The sequence below is a fragment of the Astatotilapia calliptera genome, chromosome 5 (assembly GCF_964374335.1).
Source record: "Astatotilapia calliptera chromosome 5, fAstCal68.1, whole genome shotgun sequence".
Taxonomy (NCBI): Eukaryota; Metazoa; Chordata; class Actinopteri; order Cichliformes; family Cichlidae; genus Astatotilapia; species Astatotilapia calliptera.
This window is the reverse complement of record NC_137426.1, coordinates 5,648,677-5,667,279: the sequence shown is the minus strand read 5'-3', so window position 1 is coordinate 5,667,279 and position 18,603 is coordinate 5,648,677. Positions and strand designations below refer to the sequence as shown.

General features: G+C 37.6%; 1 protein-coding gene across 2 annotated transcripts; it reads left to right on the top strand.

Annotated features, from left to right (window-relative positions):
* Positions 1–1,257: 1,257 nt before the first annotated feature.
* Positions 1,258–16,820, top strand: st7l (suppression of tumorigenicity 7 like). 2 transcript variants are annotated; one of them, XM_026166861.2, is made up of 15 exons: positions 1,258–1,461; positions 1,813–1,895; positions 2,277–2,436; positions 2,521–2,575; positions 3,137–3,252; positions 3,396–3,501; positions 3,986–4,074; positions 4,453–4,553; positions 4,675–4,789; positions 4,917–4,989; positions 5,071–5,173; positions 13,175–13,325; positions 13,790–13,882; positions 13,983–14,122; positions 16,369–16,820. In XM_026166861.2, exons 1-15 carry the CDS (start codon positions 1,293–1,295, stop codon positions 16,462–16,464), a joined length of 1,650 nt encoding a protein of 549 aa, XP_026022646.1. In that variant the 5' UTR covers positions 1,258–1,292; the 3' UTR covers positions 16,465–16,820. The 2 variants fall into 2 exon arrangements, with proteins under 2 accessions (XP_026022646.1, XP_026022647.1); XM_026166862.2 differs by having other exon boundaries at positions 1,259–1,461; positions 3,423–3,501.
* The last annotated feature ends 1,783 nt before the right edge of the window (positions 16,821–18,603 follow it).

Genomic DNA, 18,603 nt, shown 5'->3' with positions numbered 1-18,603 from the left:
GCAGGGAAATTAACTGGGAAATGATTGCCTGCAGTTTTGCTACATTTAATGGCCAAGATAATTATCGTCAGCAAATATTCATAACAGCTTAAGCACCGTATCTACCAAGAAAGTGGTTTATTAAGGTCTACAGGAGTTTTATTAACAAAATAACTGCTAAGCATATTTCCATAAAATAATATTTAATGGCCTCATTATTAGTTAGCAAAAGAAATCATCATTACCCATTGCTCATAGCCCACTGCTTTTACAATCTGAGTAAAATAAACAAATACTTATGTAAATGTTTGTTAGCTAAAGCTCTAGTAGTTATGTAATGTATCCTTTTTGTTTAACCATAGTTTTACCTCCGGTAAGGAAGCTGGCTTAGTTTGTGTGTGTGTCATTCTCTCTGTAACTATAAAGCCTTATAACTATGATTTTTTTGGAAGTGTGGTGTGCATTGCCCACATACAGAACTCATAAGCTGTATTAACGTTTGACCTCTGACCTTCCCTTCAAGATTAATTGATTGATCTGAAAGTGATAAAACTATGTTTCTTACTGCTATTGACTGTATTGACCACATAGGTAATGATATTTGGAGATTCTAAATATTGCATTACTAATCACATTGCTTTCTGTGCATAGTTAGTTAAAAATATACTGTAGTAGCTTTTGCAATCAGAATTACGATTATGAGAATTGCGAGTGCATTCAGATCATAATTCTGTTTGCTAACGCTGCCAGACAAGACAAGATAAAAAAAATTTTTTTTCAAAAGCTGAAAATATTTGTATCCAGTTATTTACAAATCAATACCACCTGCTCCTACATAATGTTTGTGTAATCAAAGTACACATATGTCATGCTACCCTTATCTGATTTTTACTGCACTATAGACTTCTTCGAGTACGTTTAAAAAGAACAAAAATTTTTTTTTAATGAATATATACAAAATACAACACTTTTCTCTAACAGTTAAATACTGGCCAGAGTGAGCTGAGGTGAGTTTTGCGCTCTTGAAGTGCTTATTAATAGTTTCAGTATTTTGGTATTTAAAATATAAAGCTGTTTATAGTAAGTATTAATAAATTCAGTCGCAAGACGTTTGTATGCAAAGTATACGTTCTAATAGTGATAATAGTTTCTTTGGTTTAGATGAGGAGTAAATAGCGTGTATATGTGTGGAAAAAAATACATATACGTTTTTCTGTAGCCTCGGGAAACATTTTTCTTGCAACGATTTCGAAGTAGAAGTCTTGGTGCTCCGTAGTCACGTGACTCCTCTGTTTACAGACATCCGGAGAAACATGGAGGACAGCACTGGCAGTAATCCCCAGTCTCCCGGATTCACAGAGAAACTGAAGTCTTGGCTCTCTTGGTCATGGACTTATGTGTGCTTCCTTTGGTTCGGGATGGTGCTGATAATGATATACGTCCTGTGGAGTCCGCTGAAACTTCAGGAAACTCTTACCTCAGGTGAATTAAGGCAGATGCTAGCTAGCTATTGTTAGCCAACGGGTGTATAGCTTTAGCGAAAGCTGTGGTTTGACAGCTCGCTGTCTGAGTTATCGAGACACGAACAGTGGCGACTGTCTGGTTAAAAGTAAAGCTTCTATTTAGATATTAATTGGCAGACACATTTTGCATTTTCTCCTACCGTAGATCACACTGAATGCAGTCGAAATTAAGTAGTTGATGATTTGTGTTACCAAGTTTGCTACTGTGAGCTAAATGTCACCTGGTAAAGACCATCGAAGTTGAATATTTTCAAGGTTTTTATTAAAACTACTGTTGGGCGTAAGTGTCTCCTTTATTTTCTTCTTTCAGCTTCAGTGTTTTTAAACACACTGACACCCAAATTTTACGTGGCTCTCACTGGAACCTCCTCTCTTATCTCTGGACTCATCCTTGTGAGTTAATTTCTTTATCACCATAAATTACGTTTTAACCGTAACACATTTTAATACATTCAGTTGTAACGTAGGTTTTGGTTTAGAGTGCATTATGCTATATGATGCAGATAGCAATAATTCTTTTCAGATGTTTTAAAAAATATATATATATAATTTTTCATTCCTTCTTATGTTCAGAAGGAACCAAAAAAAATCATCATAAACCCTTTAATTATTATTATTATTGTTTTTAGCTTTTTAAGTGTTTTAGCTCTTCATCACTCTCAATTTAAAGATTCATTTAGCACAAAATCAGCGACAAATACCAATACAAATGTTCAGGCTGTATAATGGCACATATTAATAAAAGCATATTAACCGTTTATGTTTTTATTACAGATATTTGAATGGTGGTATTTTCGTAAATATGGGACTTCGTTTATTGAACAAGTATCGGTGAGCCACCTGCGTCCTTTGCTTGGTGGAGTGGAAAGCAGCTCCACAACTGGTCTGTTCTCATCAGTTAATGGAGATGCAGAGCCTAGGCCCAGTGTTTCTGGTAAAAAAAAATATACATGATGCAGCCGATCATAGCATTATTATTCATATTTATGTAAACAGTAACAACAACCTCTGTTTGTAGAATGCAAGGTCTGGCGAAATCCTTTGAATCTTTTTAGAGGAGCTGAATATAACAGGTATGTGTTTGTTTAAGATTTTATTCAGATAATTATGTGGTTCAAACACATTTAAATTTCATAAAGGTTAAGTGTGTAAAATCTCACCACTTGATGTCAGTAGATTGCAGATTGCAGTCAGCTTAATTGATGGAGCAGTGGTGGAGGAGGAGAAAAATATACAAATATTAAATGGACATTTATAGTTTGAAAGAGCTATTTGTGATTTTTAGATCAAAAGAATGTTATAAGATATACTGCACTATCTTGATACTGGCCAATCTTTGGCTAAATATATGAAACTTATCAGGAACAATGGCAATGTCCATGTTAGCCACTGTATTCAAGACAAGGAGGCAACATGGCGGCTTTCACGAACCAGTGCCTGCTGCTATGTATATGAACATTATTTTTTTCTGTTAAATAACCTTTTAAAATGAGTAATTCATAATATCTGAATTTTTCTAAAGATTTGTAACGATTTAAACCTACTTTTTGTCTTTAGTGCAGAAGTATTATTTTTTTCATTTGATTCACTGAACCATAAAATGGAAGCTATTATTTTTACTCTGTGTACCACAGGTACACCTGGGTGACTGGGAAGGAACCCTTAACATATTATGATATGAACCTATCTGCTCAAGATCATCAGACCTTCTTCACAGGAGACACTCAGCAGTTAAGGCCAGAGGATGCTGGTGAGTTATACAAAGATGAGGCAAATTGCTCAAATCTATGCAATCAATGCATACATGCAATACATGCCAGAAATTCCTTTTTTTATGATGTGAAGCACTACGGGTTTGTATACCAGTACCATAAACTCACATCTATATTGCAGTAAGCCTAGATGATCATCTTCTTACAGTGATGCAGAAGGCCTGGAGAGAGAGAAATCCTCAAGCCAGGATCAGAGCAGCTTATCAGGCCATAGAGATCAACCACCAGTGAGTTCTACTCATACACAGTGAACCTCTCCATACATATTTCTAGACGCCTTGCACCTCAAGATGCTCAGTGTTAGGCTTCATTAAAGTGAGACTGTATTACAGTTATATTGCCATCACATTAATGAGAAAAAGAGGTTGAGGTTGGTGCTGCTGTTTAGAATCTTAGATTTAGAGAACTTAGAGTTTAGAGTACAAGTAAATTCAGACAGCTTTGTATGGTACTTGTAATAATTAAATAATCTTTGAAGAGTCTTTATTGTGCTGACTTTTGTTTAAATGCATTAATATATTTCAATGATAATGTTTATATACAGTATATTAGCGTCTTTAAGGGTGCTACCATTCTCAAGTTTTGTCTTTGTTATGACATCATCTCTTATTTTTTATTTGTGAGTAAATATAAATATTTTCTTGTGCACTATAAAAAACAGCTTGGATTGCTATTTATAAATACATTAATTTCTTGTGTACATTTGTGTAGATGTGCTGCAGCCTATGTGCTTCTAGCAGAGGAAGAAGCAACAACTATCACAGAAGCCGAACGCCTTTTTAAAAAAGCTCTAAGTATTGGTAAGGATGGTTTTTAATGCACTACAATAAAGTACTCTAGGGCATAGTAGTACAAAGAAAGCTCAGTAGATGAAGAGTAACTCAACACTGTATATTTATCCTGCTTGTGCTGCATGCCCTTACCCACATTGTGCAGTTTAGTACTTCAGTGTGGACCTCTCAATATGCCACAGATAGATATAATACAGCAAAGTGTATTATTTGTTTTACACTCCCTCTCATGATGGAAGAATTACAGCTCCAAGATAACATGAGTGCTCTACATTGGACCACAAAATGTAGCGTGATATTCATATACAATACAGTTTTAATTTGTTTTGTTTTTTAAACTCATGGTTATTTTGCTTTGCAGTGAAATATTTTCTCTTTGCAATACAGCAGGAAAAGATATCAACCTACTAGTATATATTAAACGCAGATTGGCAATGTGTGCACGCAAGTTGGGGCGAATTAAAGAAGCAGTAAAAATGATGAGAGATGTGAGTATCACCTTTAAACATGTTTACTGCTTTATTGTTTTGTCACAGAAAGTATGTTACTAAGTCGACATGTTTACTGTACCTAAAACTGTGAACCTTAATATGTTTTATCTCTGTACAGTTAATGAAGGAGTTCCCATTGTTGGGAATGTTAAATATACACGAAAACCTCCTTGAGGCTCTTCTAGAGCTTCAGGCATATGCTGATGTGCAAGCAGTCCTTGCAAAATATGACGGTAAGACTAAACTCAACAAATATTTAATTACTTTTGAATATCAACATACCATGATTTTGCACAAAGTAGGTCAGTCATTTGAGTTGCATGCCCAGTCACATAAACACAACTTCTGCTTCTACTTTAGATATCAGTTTGCCAAAATCCGCTACTATATGCTATACATCTGCGCTGCTGAAAGCACGGGCTGTCTCAGATAAGTAAGTTATTTTTTCTGTTAGCTTCAGTTGTTGTATGTGATTGCCCTAACTTTGTCACGAATGTGAGATGTGATTTCTTAGGTTTTCACCAGAGGCAGCATCCAGGCGGGGGCTAAGCACAGCAGAGATGAATGCTGTGGAGGCCATACACAGAGCCGTTGAGTTCAATCCCCACGTGCCAAAGGTCAGTCATTTATCTGACAGCAAACATAGGTCTTCATCCTGAATGAAAACATACATTAGTGACCAGATGATCTTTAAACCAGGCTGTCAAACACAAAGCCCGGGGCCAGAATTGCCCCACCAGAGACTCCATTCCAACCCACTGGACGGCTTTGGAAAATCTGAAGGAGGGCATAGATTTTGCATTTTTAACTGTTTTGGGGTTTATTTGCATTTGTTTTACATTTCCGGCTTTTATTGGATAGTTTAGACAGGACAGGAATTTGGGTAGAAAGAGAGGGGGAAGACACTCAGCAAAGGGTCGCAGGTACGACTCAAACCTGGGCCGCTGCCGTGCGGCATGTGGTCGCCTGCTCACCTCCTGAGATAAAGTGGTGCCCACTTTTCACTGTATTTTCATTGGTTTTACAGCTTTTCTACTGGTAAAGATCGCCACCCTAATTAGATAAACAATAACACCGAAAACAAAACATTTCTTGTATGTTTTTTTTTCTCAACTCTCTTTCACTATCTACTATGGAAATTTCTTTGGATCGGGTTGAGGGGGGTATGTTAAATATTGTAATTTTAGACATTTTTGGTGCTGATGGAGTTCTCTGTACTACAGCAACATTTCTTATCATATATAAAAACTGAGATGTACTGTTAAAATAATAATAAGCGTCTTTACACTGAGAAAACGTTTGTTTTTGAACAAACGGTCTTGTGTCATTGTAACACTGTCAGTTCACGCCCTTCATCCGTGTGCCACAAGTGGTTTGGTGGATTGTTTTTTTTTTCTTCTTTTTTTATTGGATGGATAGTTCTGTTTATCCATCACGTTTTACTGGACACAACATCGTTTGGAATTGGAAGTATGAGTATTAAGTAAGAGGTGATGAAAGTCAAAAGTCACTCTAACCTCACAAAAAATGTTTTTTGGTCACTTTCTATTGCAAAATTTCACCATTGCCTTATGTAGATGAAAATGATGAAAAACTGGCATTTTAGAGGCAAAAGGTCAAAGGACAGCTTCACTGTGACACCTTAATATTCTGAAAAAACAGCTTTTTCAGCTAATGAACTAAAGAGGAAATTCTGACCAGATTTCACAATTGAATGGATACTCAGTTTGTGATACTAGTGTTTGTTGCCCAGATATTAAATTATTTCAGAGTCTTGAGTTCATATCTTACATGAGTCTGCACAGACATGGACGTAAACTGCAACTTTACCTGTAAGGGGAGGCATACAAACAAAAGGCAGAAATTTAGCTTGACGTTACTTTAAATATTACTGCCTCTATCTGGTCTAATCACGCAATACTCACATGGCTGCCATTCGTAAAGGTCCCATTCAGGGCAAACAGGAAAAGCAGACAGTAAAGTAAACAGTCAGTCAATCACAAGTGAGTTATTTTGACTGTAATAGGTGGTGCAACTACAGCAGCTTTCATTCCATTCGTTCTGTGCTGCTGGCTCACCAGGAGATGTCAGTAAAGGTTATTTTCTCACTGGTAGTGTCATCTCTAGATCGTGGATTTTATCCACATTTAAAATTCTTCTACAGTATGCAATTCACTTTGATTGTTATTATATTAATATTTATATATCTTTATTATTGTTGTAGTTATTATACAACGTATACAAATTTGATCAGCATATTTCATTTTCTTAAGTCAGAACACTATTTTTGGTATCAAGTCTATATTGTTTTTACCAGTGTTTTAGTGCACTGAATATTTTTTAACTTGGTGATCAGTTGGTCATATTATCACAGCTCTGTCTACAGCTGGACCAGGAGAATATGGGACTCTAGCTGCATATCTCTTTTCACATCAGTTCCCACAGGTTTAGATGTCACACGTCCATATGCGCACAGATTGATACACAACCAGATGCAGCAGAGTTTTGTCCCAGTTCAGCCTTTGTAGTGTGGTGTTATTTCATTTCACAGACTCCTATTCTGAGAGAGAGAAAGAGAAGCTGTGTGTTTGCATGCATGGAGGGGGAAACATCAGCCAGCACTTTGATCCAGCCTTTGATTTTAAAGTGAGGGCCCTCATCTTCAATATCTCTCCAACTGCTCCCTTCCCATTCTGCCCAGAGGCAGCCGTCCTCTTTCCTCTCATCACATACCCTCATCCTGTTTCTTATCCTCTCATGTTCCCTTATCCCCTCATCCCTTGTTTGAGCCAAACAGACAGTCTGAATGTCACACTGCCAACTTTGTCAAAATGACTTCTTTGAATTTAGGTGAATGGCTAAATGACATTATGAAATTTTAACACACCTTTCATGGAGGATTATTGGACAGCTCGTCTTTCAGCATTTGACTGTGGAATCTGGTGCATACTCAGTGCTCTCATAGCAGAGCACTGGGTATGGAAATGCAACAGTAGGGACGGAGGGGGTGTTGCTTTGTGTTGTCTGGCATGTCTAAGAGATGAGTGCACCTGCGACTCCTTTGGCCTCTTTAAATGGGCGGGCTTGTTGTCACCAAAAGCAGATTTGGTGCATGAGGCTTAAAAAAAAAAGAACATCTGAGTTTAGTTTCCTCAGCTGTAGGACTACTGTTGCTTTGGCAAAGTTTCTAATACAAGAACTATACAGGCCAGATCACACCATCGTGTTTCCATCAGCTGATGAAAATTTCTGAACTGTTTCAAAGACAAAGTCTCAAAACAATCAACATCTGCCCATTTGAACTGAAAGTGGTTTTATGGTTATCAGAGTCATTTCTCTTTTTTTATAGTAATTGGTTTCAGTACAGATTTAATGTTTTTTTAATGATCTTTCCACATTACATCTAATGTTTTAGTCCTACCAAAGCATCTACACATTTCAGATAAACTTCAGACAACATTAAACGCACTAAAAAAAGAAGCAATAAACTAAAGCATGAGACCACAGAAGATGCATTATAGTTGGCTTGATAAGAGAAGGGGAGTATGTTTTTGTTACTGTAAAGACTCCAGAACAGATAGTATTGCATTCAACCGGTGCAAGCAGAGTAGAGGGGCTTTGGCTGTTGTGATCCAAAGTTTAGAGAAATCATTGAGCAAAAGAATAAGTAACCAATTTCTTCCTACATAAGAAAAAAAAATCTAACAGCAACACCTGAGGTGAGCACAGGATACATCATAAGCCTCCAGCAGCTGAGTGATGTGTTAAACCTCAAGTAGTAGCAACAAACCAAACTAATTCATAGTTTACAGTCATGCTTGTGACTTTGTGAGGCTACAATTGATTAAGGGTGCTAGCCATAAATTCTTTTTTCCAGAGCACTGGAAAACAATTAATGGCAGTAGGTGAAGAATTAAGTAAGTATAGTATAACAACTTGTGCTTTGAGGACTTAAAATATATTTGTGTAGGTCTTGATATAGCATACTTTAGTATTTCTCACTGCAGCCAAAAGATCATCATCCTAGGTTGATAGATGAGATCACCACCATTGCAGTCCTTTGGATTTTCAAGCTACTTCTCAAAAACAAATATAATAAACATTGAACTACTGGCACTCCTCGAAGAAGTCAAAGCCCGCAGAATTTATTCTCTGTATAATGAGAAGATGTGCCAAACGTTATGATCATGCTTTCATTTCTGTCCAAACTGACTTTAGTCAGACTGTCGTTACCATCCGTACAGTCAAACAATAAAAACAGTGCAGTAGCCTGTGGTGTACACACACAGATTTGGAATACTGAAGGAGCATTGTTGGGCCAAGCATTAAGTGGCGAGTGTGTTATCAAGCATGCCAAGCAGATTATATATGAATATAATACCAGGCTACATCACATGAGTTCATTCAGACTGCTTAAAAGGCTATGCACACACAAAAATCTACATATACAGACACACACACACACTTCATTTGCACAGCTGGTTCAGTGCTCTCGCTCAGCCCCTTCTCCTCACCAGCTCTTCATCCATCTAATTTCCTCCTCTTCTCTTTTGCTCCCTTCTATTTTCTTCTCCTCCTCATCTTCTTGTCCTCTTCTATTTATCCTCCACTCATTTCTACATCTGCCTGTCCATTCCAGTTATCCTCTCTAGCAGCCAGTGGTTAAGAAACTGACAGTTTCCCAGATGCTTGGATAACTGATCAAATGTCCCTGCTTGCTAAATCTGCTTTACATTTATTTTTACTACCATTTTTGCTAACATGCATTCAATCTGAAGCGCTCAAAGCGACCCAGGCCTATTTACTTTGCTAGTTTACCCCACTTTAAATGGCAGTTTTTTATCTCACCCAATTCTCAATGACATTCTCTCCTCTAGATTGCCTGTCAAGGCTCAGAAAACCAGAGTTTTTTTCTTAGTGTATCACTGAAATTGGCTGTTTGGTTTGTAAATTGAGACGGAATAGGAGCATTTGAGTTTGTTCTGAATTAAGATGGACGAGGTTTCATCCAGATGACAAAAATGGGGTAGTTACAGGAATTGGACTGTGGCTTAAGTTTCGCCCACTTGGGGACAAATATAAGTTCCCTTACCTGTGGCACAAGATGAAGTAGCTAGTGTCAATGTTTGTTAAAATTATATATTTTACATTTTTTAAAAAACAAAAATTATAAACAACTACAGGGTTGATGGCAATGTTGCCTCTGTGCTTCATTGTGTGCGGCAAAGTGCCGCAGATTAGAATCAAAAGGAAGCTTATGAGTTATGCTCTGAGCTTATGACTGCCCAGGGATGAAAGGAGAACACATGAAATTCAATCCCTTCATCAAAGAGGCGACAGGGAGTGCAGAGGAAGGCTGCAGAACAGGGAGGTGGGGGTGTGACTGAGGTGTCACCAGTTCTAATGCCATGGCATGCAAGGAAGGACAGCTGAGCAGCCAGCCACTCTAAATGGTTAGTCTTAAAACATAGAAACACCCAGACATATGTGTGCCATGTACTGTCCACTCATTATTAACAACAGAGATAAAAATGCATGCAAAAATATTCAGGTTTTACTAAAAAATATGTATAGATACAGTGGTGCTTGAAAGTTTGTGAATCCTTTAGAATTGTCCTAATTTCTGAATGAATATCGACCAAAATATCATCACATTTTCTCGGAATACCTAAAAATACTTGCGGTTAACCCAGTTAAAAAATTAGACAGAAATATTTACAAGGAACAGGATCGTTAAAAGTTTGTGAATCTTTACTATAGCAACATTACGAGGTACTGTGGGATGTTGGTGGTGTTTCTTACATGAACTGCTTGCTTTAGATCCTTCCATCACGATTATTAGTCAGGATTTTGACTTAACTCTTCTAAAACCCCACCTTTGTTCTTCTTTACTGTTCTTTTGTAGAAGAACATCTATGCTTATGTCATTGTATTGCTGCATGAGCTGCTTTTCCTTAAAAGTTCACCTTTAGGATTATTGATGCCACCTACACCTAAAGAAAATTGAATGCCTGTCCTCAATTAATACATTTTAAGTATAATATCCCTGTATATTTTATAGGGTTCTTAGTGTCTGATTTTTTTTATAAAATCAGCTGATGTTTTAAGTTCAAATATATTGAAATACAGGAAATAATAATAATCGAAAAAACAACCTGTTTTACTGAATGAACGACTTGGCTTTCTTGCTGATAAATGGTCTGAATTAAAGCTTGCTTCCATACTCACTAAGTTCTTTCTTCTATTTTATGCTATCCTTTGTTGTGTTGCATAAAATTAATGTGAATTATTATAGCAGTTAGGGAGGTTTTATAATCCACCACAATAAACCAGTGATAGGTTTTGTCTGTGGTGGTCGAGCTGGCTAGCTCCCTCTCCTCTGAGAGGGAATAGAGCATGGTGAAATGTTTGTGCTGAGAATAAAGGAAGGAAGAAGATGAAGACAGTCAAGTGCCTTGGCTGAACCGAGTAGAGCTGATGTAAGTAAGTCAGACAGGATAAGTGAGAAGGGCAAACAAGCACCTTCTGGTTGTCTCTTGGCTGCCGATTGCTGTTAGAGAAAATGTCAGGATGGACGGAGAAAAACTGCAAGACAGTACAGTCCACTAAAATCCTGTGAAATACAGATGATTACTTAAGTGTTGCTTTATGATGGTAACCTGCTTAATTGAGCCTTTATCCGTGAAGCTGAGAGGTATGAGAGATGAGAAGGACAGAGGTAACATAGGTGTAAATTTGCAAGTTTTTTTGTACAGCTATGTATAGGTGTCTAAAAATAACATGTGATGAAAAATGTAAGAATCTACATGTCAACTGAGAAAGAGAGAAAATGATGTGCAGCTACAGGCAGTAGGAAAAATGGGTGACACAGGTAGCAGTTATAGGGCCTTGAACATATGTAAAGACAAATTGGAGAAAGACAATGATGAGCCTTGGTAGTAAGTGATTATGGGGATGGGGGTAGGGGACAGGGTCAGGGATGGTGAAGCTGCATGGTCTGACTGGCTAGATGGATGGATGGATGACTGAACCTGTGACCATGGAAGGGATTAGACAGGATTAGCTGTGGGGTAACCTTCCCAAAGTGTCAGTGTGAGATCCAAAGCACTGCAAAGCTGGCCGCTCGGGAATCCAGCCCAGGGGGCCCCAGCACTGCACTTGGATTTTGTTTAAAACAGACCCCTGCCACACTGGGCACCACAGACATGAAATGCATAGATTGTCACATTCATCGGCGTCAATAGGTATACATTAAGGACTTCTATGCTGACGGATATAGACCTTTAAAAACATTTATTGCCCCCCGCCCCCCCAGAAAAAGCTCTGCACAATATATTGATGTATGTACTCTAAAAGCTAGATTTCTTCTATTTCAGAGTGAGAGAGAGGAAGTTCTATAGGTTGTAACTCTGGGATTTGTCAGCTCAGTGAACCAACTGACTCACTGGGACAAACTTATGCAGTAGGCCAAGAGAATAGAAGCAAGTTGGGCATGTTACACATTCATGGAATGATGTTACTGTACTGTAACAATAACACACATACACTGACTCGCGTATATAGAGAGAGTGAGACCTTTGGAAAACTTTTCCCTTCCACCTTGAACAACTGCAAAATAAGGTTCTAGATAAATACCTCACATGTACAGAATATGATTACATTCCACAGGGAGTTAGCCTGGGGGATTTGCACAATAGAGCAAAAAGTACTCATTGAGAAATGACGAGAAAATATGAATGACAACATTGAAGCTGCATGAAGTTATTTGGGACCACAAGGAATCTTTTTTTTTAAAACCCAAACAGTCATCAGTGTTTGTGGGCACTGGATAAGATTTTATTTACTTTAATTTTCCTGGTTTCTGTTTCCAGTAGTTGTACTTTTGAGCAGACTTTGGTTGCATGTTGTTAATAGTCCATTTGTCCAAATGCAATCTCAGAACCATCAGCTTACATCTAAGGTGCGTCATAAATCTGCTGTGTCTGCTGTCATAGACATGTGTGCCGGCTGCATCGAAAGTCCCAAAATGTTGTCCAATGTCCACAGTGCCTTCCTCAGACAACACCCAGACTGTGATTCAGTAAACAGTTGTCTGCTGATTTGTCAAATTGTCATTCAATTTCAGGTCATTATCTTACCATCTATCAGAATAGAAATTGTTTTAACTGCTTTATTATTCTTGCTCTTATTCAAAAATATACTAAAAGAAGTCGGTAACTGAACAAATTCAGGATCTTTTTTTTGCTCAGAATGGTCTTTTATGAGCGTGACTATGTACAGTTAGTTCCCATAGAAGAAAAAAAGTGTCAGTCTTACATTGTGGATCAGAAATCTATGCAATTTTTTGGCATTTAAAGCTATTTGAAAAACGCGTTTTCATTCGTTATGGCTGAGTAAATCCTAATGTAAAAAAAAGGTGGAAATCTGAATCACTGACTAAACATAATGTGCAATGTGCTCGTTTGAGTTCATGTTGTTTGTGCAACTGATCACATTATGACAATAAATTTAAACTAAACAGTACAGCTGAGTGAAGGATGAGAAATGAAGATATAAAGGTACCAAAAAGACCAGATACTGAACAGAAGTCCTGTATTTTTTCCACTTCCTATTTGTAGTACTTATTAGAGATGAAGAGCTTGATCCTGCCTCCAGAGCACATCTTGAAGAGGGGTGACAGTGAGGCAGTAGCATACGCTTTCTTCCATCTGCAGCACTGGAAGAGGGCAGAAGGAGCCTTAAACCTACTACACTGCACCTGGGAGGGCAGTATGTACCTTTCTTTTTATGGTTATTTTTTCAGATATAAATGTTTTAGGTTCTCATTTGCTTTCTTTCATGTTAGTAAGCTGTCACCCAACGTAGCCTGTACTTTGAAAACACTATACTAGAAAAGCTACTTCTCTTTTTGGTTTTGAACCTACAGCCTTGCAGGTGTAAAGCTTTACTAGTCAGCTGCCCTGTCTTTTTTTTTTTTTTTTTATCATTGTGTCATAAGTCATGTATTCACAGTACACCCACAAATACGCATTGCTATAAGTGGATGAGATCATCACAAGAAGAATATTATTGTTATATTTTATCTGGATGTCAGTATCTTGTATCCAACTTAAATGGTTTACCGAAAATTGCTCCGTATTTGTGTTTTAAATAGCTGCACTTAAGCATAGTTTGTGGTGTGTTACTCATCCAGATTTAATGTCCCGCTTTTCCCCTTCGACTGTATTCTGCAGCTTTCCGAATAATTCCCTACCCACTGGAGAAGGGTCACCTTTTTTACCCGTACCCAGGATGCACAGAAACAGCAGATAGGGAACTACTGCCCTGTAAGTACATTAAATCTACTCAAAACCTCGTCTCTTTAAAACAAAAGTTCATCTGCCCTGCTTGTGATACTGTTTCTCTTTTTGTCTCGATTTTCTCCAGCTTTCCACGAGGTGTCTGTGTACCCAAAGAAAGAGCTTCCCTTCTTCATCCTCTTCACAGCAGGCCTTTGCTCTTTCACTGCCATGCTGGCCATGCTCACACATCAGTTTCCTGAACTAATGGGTGTCTTTGCCAAAGCAGTAAGTGGTATTGCTTGACTTCCCAGTTTCATCTCAAACACGTTTGGTTTGAATTTATAGATTTCTTATCACTGAAATTTTTAATGTTATCATGAGTTTGACTCAGATTTCAGGGTTATTGGCTGACCAGTTTTAGCTTTGACCATTGGGTCTCATTTTTTAATGGGTGTTATTGGTAACCCGAACCTCTAAGTTCCTTTGGTAATTGCTGCCTTCTATCACTGTCAGCAACACTGGAGGCTCATGGGAGTCGAAGGCTTGTAAAGTCAGTGTTTATGATAACAAGTTATAGTCTAACTTTAGCTATCAGTGGGAAGAGCTGAAAAATACAAGTTTAAAGCCACAGCAAACATGCAGCCTTAAAGGTTAGAACGTATGGATGCTTGCACTGCTTCATTTTGTGTTTGTGTATTATAGAAGTGTTGTGTTATGTGTTTTAGCCAGTTTGGCAAACTTCTTACTTTGGCTAATCTTTTGTTTATGGTCAGCCTGTTTATTAGGGCCTTTTAGTCTTGAAGCGAGTCTCTGAGAACATCTAGTTCTGTTCCTTTTGTTATGGGAAAGATTGGGTGCAGATTGGACTTTTACAGCCAGTCCGGCTAGTCTGGTTTGTGTAATGTTCAGATGTTCAGATAGAGTGCATGAAAACCAATGAGGGAGGAACACAGAGGTACTCACTGCCTTCTGAGGAAAAACAGATTTCTATGAATCTGCTGCTCTTAAAAGCAGGAAAACGCGGCGGATTTTGGTGGTCGTGACAGTCCGCGTGTTTTTCTTACCTGTGGATCGCCCACTTTTACTAATTGGATTTTAAGTGTATCAAACACACTTTTAGCACGACCTCATATTGTAATATTTCAGAGGACATCTAACTATTATTATTAGCTAGCATTTAAATTGCATCATAACGTAATTCTTTGTGGCATAGATTCAACAAGGTGCCTGAAACATTCCTCAGAGATTGTGGTCCGTGATGAGATGATAAGATCTCACAGTTTTTGCAGATTTGTTGGCTGCACATTCGTGATCTGATTCTCAGCTACATCCCAAAGGTGCTCTACTGGACTGAGATCCGGTGACTGTGGAGGCTATTTTAGTACTGAGACCTCATTGTGATATTAAAGTTTGACATGATTTGAGGTTTGTGAAATAGCGCATTAAGCTGCTGGAAGCAGCCATCGGAAGATGGATAACCTGTGGTCATAAAGAGATGGACGTGGTCAGTGTACATTTAGTAGCCCTGGTTCGAATCCACCCTGAGCCATTTAATGCATACCTTCCCTCTGTTCTCTCTCCTCAGCTTTCTGTCTTCTCACTACTGTCCTATAACAATAAAGGTTCAAAGCTGCCACCAAAAAATATACTTAAAAGAGGTTATTATTTCTGCAGTCTTATCTCTATATTATAATAAATTCTGATTGTAGCTTTTTATTATCGTTTGCCTTTTGTTGTTATTGCTCAAATCATACTATCAAAGGTTATTAAGAATCTTTTATTTACTTTTTATGGGTAAGTCTGCAGCTTTTCCCAGCGGCAATAAATACTGTAGTTTATTTACTTTTTTCATTTTTTCACTTGAAGATGGTGAAGCTGTAAGAGTGACTGTTGTTGATACTGCTGTCCGAAAGTGTCTCTCATAAATCATGGATAATATAAAGTTTATAGAGAAACTGCTTAAATGTAGTGATGCATCTGTGATCTTTCCACGAATGCAGTTTGTAAAATGATCAATCTTGGATGATGCTGCTTTCTTGAGGAAATGTACAAATATGTTCCGCCTTTGACTCTGACTGCACCAAACTGTAAGCTGTGCTTTGCATTTGCAGCGCTGAATGACTTCAGCTTGATTTATAGGGAGAAAAAAAAGCTAAGCAGTCAACTGTACATCCCAGCATATAAAAGTCAGGCTTGTGGAGAATTCTTATATAATTTTCTTTTCTTTTCTTTTTATGTTAGGTTGCCATTTTAAAAGGGGTGAGCTAGAGGACAGTAGTTTCTATTTACTTTATTTAAATCTGTGTACTTTTCTCACTGTGTGTAACAGCAGTACTTTGTAATCTTTTCTAAATGAATGTAACTCAAAGTATATATAAAAAAACACATAATACATTTTTTTTTAAAGTTTTGAAGTCCAATGTTAAATGGAATTCAAAAAGATATGTTATGAAGTAGTAATATTAATTTGAAATGGAAGAAATTTCACAAACCGTTGACCGGAAGTCAATTCTGCCTTTTCTTACTTTCAGTTCTTCAGCACACTCTTTGCACCCCTGGGTTTCTTCGCAGACAAGATGGAAAGCTTCATGCCGTCCAGTTTTTGGCACCAGCTGACTCGGATCTGACCCCGTCTAACACAGACACAATGCATACACACACACCAATATCACTCCAAACCCTTGAACAAAAAGTGTTTTCTCTCCTGTCTTCAGCATTACTGCCCACTTGCTGCATTGTTACTGATTACCGTATGTTGGCTGAAGTTGTATCAACACAGTAATACTACTTCTAAGATGCTCTCCCACACTCTTCCAATAGTCAGTTTTTCCAAGAACACATTTGGTGAATACCATTTGCAACAGTTTCATAGGGTCATTCACTTTTGTTAGCATGGGGAAATCCAGCATTTTTCAATAATCCAGAATGCCTCGGTGAGAGGAGCTCCTGAGTAAATTCAGATTAAAAAAAAGAAAGATTAAAATTTGGTTTTGCCTGTGTATGGAAGAAAAAATGTGTACATAAAGGGTCTCCTGCCCATTTGCAAACAAAACATATTCTTTTTCTTTGTGTAATCAAAAAGATGCCATTTCAGTGGGCTATATTGACCCTCACATACATCTAGCAGGGCAGATTTAAACGTCTGAGGCCTCCTAAAACAGAGGCAGGATTTATAACCTCAGAGGGACTGCAGTGTATACAATGCCTGTGCAGTTCAACTATTGTCGCTAAGGCTGAATATCTCAGCACTACATCTCTGGGGTAACCACTGCATCATCAAAATGTAAATAGGATCATCAGCGGTCAGCAATCATACTTAAAATCACACAGCATAGGCAATTTAACATCTTCAATAACAAAAATTAAAATAATTCTAAATATGCTGTGTAAGGTCAACTTGGGGCAATAACCCTCACGATCTATCATTAGGCAAACATGTCAAGTTGGTCACTTCAACTGCCTGCTGATATGCATTTAGAGTGGGCAGAATTTCCTTTTCCTTATTTTACTAAAATTTTGATGACTGTCTGAATTGGTATAATTAAGCTAATGTTTTCTTCTGTGAAAGGTTGTTATTTTGTATTAAATTAAATATGCTCTATTAGAGCTATACATTGAAAGATCTTATTGAAACATAACAACAGGAAACAAATGTACCTGTTTTTAATTCATAGAAAACGTATACAGGTAATATAGAAAGTTTTAAAAACCACAAATTTGCTTAAATAATTTTCTTAAATCTCAGGTATCAGTTTTTTCTCAGATATCCTGACATCACGGTGACAGCTTTCCACCTTACGTGAAAGAAAATGTTATAATAATTTTAAAAAGTGCCTTTTAGATCATTACATAGCTAAACTACTGTGTAGTGATTAAAAGCCTGTTTGGTATTTATTACACCTGCAGTATGATAGACTCAGTTTGGGAAAAAATGCTTAAAGGGTCATTTTTATAGAAATGTTATATGGAATCAGTATAACAATGAAAAACAAAAGCAAAAAAAGGGCATGCTGGTTATTATGCAAGGGAACACACAAACACATCATTCAGACCTACTCCAAACTCTGACTACTTAGACTGCATTCTGTGTTTTACCTTGATCTTAAGTATTTGTCTATTTAAATGTGTGACACACAAAGGATCTTTAGTGTGCAGCTGAAATTTAACAGTATGCTGAAGACAGGAGGATCTGTGAACAACTGTAACTACGCGTGGATGAGTTTGAAAGCAAAACAAAATAAATTAGTCTTTCATTGACCTTTCTGTGCTTTTGTCATATTTCTGATTTGAGTTTGTTGCAAAAGGCCCCAGATTTACCCTGTTCAAGGCAAAGTCGGTGTTTTCTATAAGCAAGCTTTATTTTTTGATGATTTGTTGAAAACGGCTTACAGAGGCACGGCCAATGGCTTAGCTGATCAAATGAGACATAAATGCGGTCCTTTGCACAGCTGATGTCATTTTCCTCCATCTTTTTAAATCTCTAGTGTCTTATTGAAAGACACTTACTCTGGCATCCAGCTACTGCTATATTTAGCCAAGAGCCATTTTGCGCAGCATTATGATTATACTACTCTGCCACCATCAGCAGATGCTTTAATGTGGCATGTTCCTGCTGAACCTTTGATGCCATAATCATACTCCATACACTCGCGCTTAAGTGGTTTGCAGCAGTAATGAATAAGTCTGTTGAGGACTGTTGACTGGACCTCAAGTGTTTGCTCAGAGTGCCAGAGTGTGGTTTCATGCTGCATGTCGAAACTTGAATT

Excerpts from the sequence above, each read along its gene's own strand:
- st7l (XM_026166861.2), top strand. The coding sequence starts at position 1,293 with ATGGAGGACAGCACTGGCAGTAATCCCCAGTCTCCCGGATTCACAGAG. Across the intron at positions 1,462-1,812 it reads TCAGGAAACTCTTACCTCAG|CTTCAGTGTTTTTAAACACA; the intron begins GTGAATTAAGGC and ends TTCTTCTTTCAG. Across the intron at positions 3,502-3,985 it reads GCCATAGAGATCAACCACCA|ATGTGCTGCAGCCTATGTGC; the intron begins GTGAGTTCTACT and ends ACATTTGTGTAG.